Source organism: Sinocyclocheilus anshuiensis, unplaced genomic scaffold (genome assembly GCF_001515605.1).
Source record: "Sinocyclocheilus anshuiensis isolate Anshui unplaced genomic scaffold, SAMN03320099.WGS_v1.1 scaffold1753, whole genome shotgun sequence".
In the NCBI taxonomy this organism is placed as follows: Eukaryota; Metazoa; Chordata; class Actinopteri; order Cypriniformes; family Cyprinidae; genus Sinocyclocheilus; species Sinocyclocheilus anshuiensis.
Genome location: NW_015541398.1, coordinates 674,805 through 682,103, shown reverse-complemented (window position 1 = coordinate 682,103; position 7,299 = coordinate 674,805). Strand labels below are relative to the sequence as shown.

Genomic DNA, 7,299 nt, shown 5'->3' with positions numbered 1-7,299 from the left:
TTTTAAAATATTAAACTAATTTAAAAATATGAATTAAGTAATTCATATAAAATAAAGTTAAATATAAATGTTTTAAAAAATAATAATAAAAAGGATACGATTACTAAAACTTACATTAAAAATAAGATGAAATCTCAAAATGTTTTTAAAACATATTAATTACAATATTAATAAATACTACACTGTAAAAAACAATAACAACTTTGTTACCCCGCTGCCTTAAAAAAAAATGTATCTTAATTTTTTTTGCTGTGATGCAGTTGATTCAACATGCATTTTTTGAGTTGAAACAACAGTTATACTGGTTCATTCAAGTTTTAACTTAGTTGAGGCCAATAAACTTACATTTTCTTGTTGTCTGGACAATTTATAAAAAAAATAGTTGTCTACAAAAAAAAAAAGGCAAAATCTCATTAGAAAAGCCCAAATCCATTCTAGTTTACAGAATAGGAAAATTTCTTCTTCAACCCTCTAATTTAAAAATGCATGTCGTGGCAAGCGTCACTATATTGTACATTCTGAGTGTTAGTATTTTGAGATTACACTGAACACTTTTTAGATTCAGTGTCTAAAAAGTTGAGAAGAGGTGCTGCTACTGAACAGACTCATGATTCTTACCTGGTAAAATACATTGAACTTGGATTGAAGGAGCGACCCAAGAAATATTTAGAGAACAGAATATCGCATAGATTAATGGATTGATCCTTCTGGCCTGTAAAACACCCTAGCAACTGCATAGCAACACTAAAGTCCACTAAAACACCTTAGAAAAACCATATCAGCACCCATCATCTTGCACAGGCAAACATCACCATAATTTATTCAGAGAATGTACAGTAGTGTTTACTTATGCTTGTAGTGTTTACTGACTCTTAAATCTATTATATGTGTTGTTTTGCATTATGTGGCAAAAGATATTTGCTAACTAAATGCTGACTGAAATAGAGATATTTTTTTAGAACAGGATGGTTAGGCGTAAGGTGAAGGCGAGTTTTGCCCATATCACACACTGTCTGTAATTAGAAAGATAAATACCTTCATATTTCATGCATTTATTTTTGGACTGCATGCTTTAAAAAGAAAAGTGCACTAACTAGTACACTCCCTCCACCTGCACATCAGTTCAGTGTGTGCTTAGAAAGCGGAGTTGCTGTACTCTTATGTAACATGAAAGTCTGAAACCTTAAAGGTTTAGCAGTGAGCTTCATCTTATCTATGACACATTCACAGAGTTGGTCTTTTTTCAGTTCCGTCTGCTCTTCTCATTGAAAATGATTTGTGTCTTAACATTTCCCAGCAGCTCCCTACGCTTCACTTCCCTCTCATCCCACTGTCTGTCTGCACATCAGTCTCCTTCATCTGAAAACCCAACATGATGATGGATATTTTGAAGTACTGTACACATCAAGATAGTTTTATACTCTACCAGTCAAAAGTTTGGAATAGTTTTTGTAAGACGTTTCTTCTGCTCACCAAGGCTGCATTTATTTGGTCAAAAAATATAGTAATAGCAGTAATGTTTTTACATTACTGATGAAGTCAGTCATACTGTTCTTTGATCACTTTCTCTGTATAAATGTTTTCGCTGTTTGAAAGTGAAAGCATTATAATTAGTAACTTACGATTTTATTAAATTATTATCAAGTTAAGTACAAATCCAGTCGTATTAAAAATGTTATATATGAACATGAATATTTTTGTGGAAACTGTGATACATTTCATTTTTCAGGACTCTTTGATGAACAGAAAGTTCAAAAGAACAGCATTTACTTGAAATAGATTTTTTTTTGTAGCATTATAAAAGTCTTTATTTTGATCAATTTAATGCATCCTTGATTAATAAAAGTATTATTTTTATACCCCAAGCAAATCAGCATATCAGAATGATTTCTGAAGGATCATGTGACACTGTAGACTGGAGTAAAGATGCTAAATGAAATAAATTACATTTTAACAGATAACTCGCGTAGAAAACAGACATTTTAAATTGTAATAATATTTCACAATATTACTGTTTTTATTTTTAATCAAATAAGTGCAGCTTTGGTGAGCAGAAGAGACTTCTTTCAAAACAATCCTAATTATGCCAAACTTTTGACTACTTTTTGGTAGTGTAGATATAAGGTGAATGCAAGCCTCTCGATACAAACTTGATGACGTTTTGATTGTTATTAAAAGACACTGAAAAAAGAATCTGAATGCAAAAGCAGTTTAGTATAAAAGCATCTGCCGAATGCATTAATGTAGGCCTGATTTGGTGGTCAAATTCAGCTCACTACTCATTTGTGTGATTGATTATGTGTTGTTTTGTTGGCGTGTGTGTGCAGGTGAATCTGAAGGAACAGGGCCAGCTGATCCGTCAGGACGAGTTCCTGTTGACCTTCAGGAAGAAGAAATGCTACCGTCACATCTTTCTCTTCCAGGATCTCATACTCTTCAGCAAGACACGCAGAACCGACGTTGGGAATGACACGTACATCTACAAACAATCCTTCAAGGTAAACCCCTGCATGAGGCATCAGTGAACAGGTCCAAATATAGAAGGCTTTCCCTTTCACTTTCGCTTTCTCTCGTAGACTTCAGACATCGGTATGACCCATAATTCTGGTGACAGCGGGCTGTGTTTTGAGATCTGGTTTCGAAGGAGGAAGTCTCAGGACACGTACATCCTTCAGGCGCCGAGTCGAGAAGTGAAGGAGAACTGGACCAGAGACCTGGAGAGGATCCTGTGGGAACAAGCCATCCTCAACAGAGGTGAGTAGACTGTGATATTCAATTAGCTTTTGTCTTGATTAACACGAATTATGATTATGGTGAGTTGCACCAGTGTGAATTAAATGAAGGAGCTTTTAGAGCTAATCCACACTTTCTTGCTCTAGGTTTTATTTTTATTCAGGTTGTTGCATTGCTTAAAGGGATAGTTCACCCCAAAATAAACTTTCTGATATAATTTACTCACCCTCAAGTAGTTCCAAACCTGTATGAATTTCTGGTAACACTTTTGAACTCTATTCACTATTAACTAGTTGCTGATTAGCATGCATATTGGCTGTTTATTAGTATTTATAAAGCACATATTAATGCCTTATTTTGCATGAGCATAATCGTCATGCCTTAATCCTACCAATAGCTAAAGATAACTAAGAACTATCTTCCTAACTATCAATATGCAGTAATTAGTGTTACAGTGTTAATGCAGTGTTACCAAATTTCTGTCTTCTGTTGAACACAAAAGAAGATATTCTGAAGAATGTTGGTAACCAAACAGTTTCTGGTCCCCATTGACTTCCATTGTATTTTTCCATACTGTGGGAGACAGTTGGGACCAACAACTGTTTGGTTACCAACATTCTTCAAAATATGTTGAAAACACACAATTTGAAAACAAATTAGTTTAACCTGTGATTAGATTTGATCTCTTATTCTCTGGCTTTTTGGAAATTCAGTCCTCTTCAGGCGCATGTTAAAAAATTAATCCCTAACTGAGATTTAAATCGTAAAAAAGGATTGAAGTTTTACTGTAAAGCCTTGATTTAATGCAATTATTGCAGCAATCGACTCGTTATCTTGAGTTCTTTTACCTAATGTTTGCTTATGAAATTAAAACCTTGAAACCTCAGCACCTCATTGAGAGCCAGAAATGTGAATGTGCTCGAGTTTATCAAGACTAAAGAACTGCTGAAATGTGATCTTGTATGTTGAGGAATGTGGAAAGGAGTGAAAGGGGAAATGATGAATGACAGAAGCTCACCTCCCATCCGCAGCTGCATGCATTTATTCCTCACTCTCACCCCTCACGGCCTCCACACGCATTTCCCGATAACAGTCCTCCCATTTGATGTGTGCCATGATGTTTAACAGCTGTGCTTTTCCTTAGAATTGGTCGCACTGTTGTAGATGTGCACATTAAAGAACAATTGAAACTTCCTATGAGTGTTTGCTATTATACAACACCTTATGAACTAACATTTCAGCAGTTCCACTGTATTTCAGACCCACATTTTATTTAGAAAACACGTGCAATGATCTTAACCAGGTGAGGAATAAAATAGTGCGGTGTGCTGTGCTTAAGTCATCGTCATTAGAGAATCACAAAACATACAGAATTAATCACATTTATTGATAATACTTCCTGATGTTTGTGCTGTCACTTCTTGAAATATATATATATTTTTTCTTCTTGAAAAAAGTCTCTTTTGCTCACCAAGGCTGGATTTGATAAAAATAAAAATACAGTAAAAATAAAAAATATTGTGAAATATTATTACAATTTAAAACAACTATTTTCTATGTGAATATATTGTAAACTGTAATTTATTTCTGTGATAAAAGCTGTATTTTCAGCATCATTACTCCTTTCTTCAGTGTCACATGATCTTCAGAAATCATTCTAATATGCTGATGTCCTGCTCAAGAAACATGTTATATGTTGAAAGCATTTCAATATTCTTTAATGAATAGGAAATTTAAAAAGAACCGCATTTATTTGAAATACAAATCTTTAATAAAATTTATAAATTTGCTGTCACTTTTGATCAATTTTTGAACAACCTTGCTGATAAAAGTATTAACTAAGTTTTTTTTTTTTTTTACCTTAAGGGGTTTGTTGTGTCAAGCTGCTAGTTTGTTATCATGATAAACTAACATGATATATGTGACCCTGGAGCACAAAAGCAGTCTTAAGTCGCTGGGGTATATTTGTTGCAATAGCCAACAATACATTGTATGAGTCAAAATTATAGATTTTTCTTTTATGCCAAAAATCATTAGGATATTAAGTAAAGATTATGTCCCATGAAGATATTTTGTAAATTTCCTACTGTAAATATATTAAAACTTAATTTTTGATTAGTAATATGCATTGCTAAGAACTTAATTTGGACAACTTTAAAGGCGATTTTCTCAATATTTAGATTTTTTTGCACCCTCAGATTCCAGATTTCCAAATAATTGTAAAACTCCGACAAATATTGTCCTATCCTAACAAACCATACATCAATGGAAAGCTTATTTATTCAGCTTTCAGATGATGTATAAATGTATAAATCTCAATTTCGAAAAATGTACCCTTATGACTGGTTTTGTGGTCCAGGGCCAAAAAAATTGTGAGTTTTACGTTTTAACCAATGTATTAATACATATATGGGAAGGGCCATATAATATACCCCCGATTGTTTGTCTGCTGATCTTCACACAGAGATCCGTATGCAGGAGAGGGTGTTCATGGGAATCGGACATAAACCTTTTATGGACATCCAGCCCAGTGAGATGGCCATCAATGACCGAGCCGTCAACTGCGCTCCGACAGGACGAGGTGAAACACCTGTCATGATTAAACGTTGGCTATCCTGAGAAGTCGATCTTATTAAACTCTGTATGATACTGTAGGTGGGATTCCTGTCTTCCGGTTGAATTCTGTCGGCTCGGCCAGCTGTACATCATCCTCTGGAAGCCATTCGTCCTCTGGCTCTGGGTGGGGATCCACGTCTCCTGTGGGTCATCTGATCGGCCCTAGCGGAGGAGATGTTTTGCGGTACATCCATGGGATCCTGGAGGAAGATGATTTAGACCAGGAGAGTGGAAACCAGAGTGCACTGGGTATGTCCTTCTTCACAATGTCTATTTTGACACAAAATATCATATGCAATGTCTAATTTGAATAGAAGTGCAATTTAAAATGTACATTATTTGCCAACACATATTCCTGGTCTTATTTTGAATGTTTAATCAGTTAATGTTATTCCAAAAAACTTTCTTCTAAATCTAATAATTAGTTCTGAGCATTTGCTTTTGACATCACTAAACCATCTTATCATTCAACCTCTCCAAATGCACTGCAATAAATAAATAAATAAATAAAAAGTTTTTCTTCCTCAGTATTTTTGTCTTGTTATCCAGTACAAATATCTAAACATTCTTGAATCAGATACAGAAGCAAAATGACAAAGTCTTGTTTTCTGAAAAACGTATCAAAGTTAAGTGAGTTTATTCAAAACATTAATAAACATCTGCCAGTGGATTCAGAAAAATAAACTTGTTTTCCATTTCGTGTTGTGTTTCAGTGGAGAGTTCGGTGTCCTCAGGAGAAAGTGTTAGTTGCTTCAGCAGTTCTGGTCACAGCTGCTCGTCTGTGATTGGTGGAGACTGTGACCACGCCCCATCTGAGGTGAAAAAGCCATGTGCCCAAAAACAGGAATGCAACTTTAAACCCGCTAACTTACCGAGCCAAACCAGGGACCAGCCATGTTGTAAAGTACGGCCTACAAATTCATCTGTTTTGTTATTATTTGTGAAATGTCAACATTGTACATTACCATTTTGGACACATTCAAGCTATTAGCTATTTTTCAGTTGGGTTGAGATTTGGAATATTCTACATATTAATATTTTCGTTCACTCTTCGTTCTTTACAGGTTCAAGAGACAAGCATCATAGGAAAGTCAACGGAAGTATAGCTCATCATACTGTAATAGCGTCATGCTTTTTATGTTATCATGCATTATACCTATGGAACACTATCAGTCCTGTGAAACTCTAAAATAAAGTTTATTTTATTTATTTATGTCAGTGTGAGTGAGTAACATTAGTTCATGGAACTACCTTTTAAATGCTAAAACTACAAAATCTTTTGTTTCTTTGTTTTTTACTTGTATTTCTGTTTCTAATTAGCCTTATTGCACAGGTCATAAAACACAAACAGATGTGTAATCTTTTAATAAAATTGCTTTGATACAATAAACAACTGAAGAATTGTCATAAAGTCCCTGGTGTACATAAAATAATTTGATTGTCAGTGGAATGATTCAAAATGTATTGGTTTATAAAAAAGGAAGCAAACTTATTCTGTAAACTTGGAATGAAAGAGAAATAGTTGTTTATGAATGAAGGAATGAATGAATGGATTTATTTAGAATTATTTCACAATTCTTAATATTAACTGATGTTTGTGCTGTTTTTTGATTCAACAAAATGATGTCACTTCCTGCAGAATGTTGTTATTACAGGACTTGCTTTTGTTAAAGAGTTTTTACAAAAAACTTTCTTTGTAGACGTTGTAGAAGTTTTTCATTGTAGCAGCACCCAGAGAAATGACAAAACACACATCCACTCAAACTAGAAAAAAACATTTAAAGGGGTCATATGATGCTGCTAAAAAGAACATTATTTTGTGTATTTGGTGTAATGAAATGTGTTTATGCGGTTTAAGGTTTAAAAAACACATTATTTTCCACATATTCACGACATGGCGGCGGCAACAACAATACTACAGCAAGAATAAAAGTTACGCCTTCTTTCTTT

The 7,299-nt window shown here is 34.2% G+C and overlaps 1 protein-coding gene across 1 annotated transcript in view; it reads left to right on the top strand.

The window, feature by feature from the left end:
- The window catches only part of quob (quattro b), a 30,969-nt gene extending 24,297 nt beyond the window's left edge, over positions 1–6,672 (top strand). Inside the window, exons 17-22 of the mRNA XM_016489244.1 lie at positions 2,328–2,498; positions 2,577–2,754; positions 5,198–5,314; positions 5,389–5,598; positions 6,063–6,253; positions 6,414–6,672. Of these exons, the coding sequence (XP_016344730.1) occupies positions 2,328–2,498; positions 2,577–2,754; positions 5,198–5,314; positions 5,389–5,598; positions 6,063–6,253; positions 6,414–6,455 (909 nt within the window). The 3' untranslated portion in view covers positions 6,456–6,672. The remainder of the gene's footprint in view (positions 1–2,327; positions 2,499–2,576; positions 2,755–5,197; positions 5,315–5,388; positions 5,599–6,062; positions 6,254–6,413) is intronic.
- Positions 6,673–7,299: the final 627 nt, after the last annotated feature.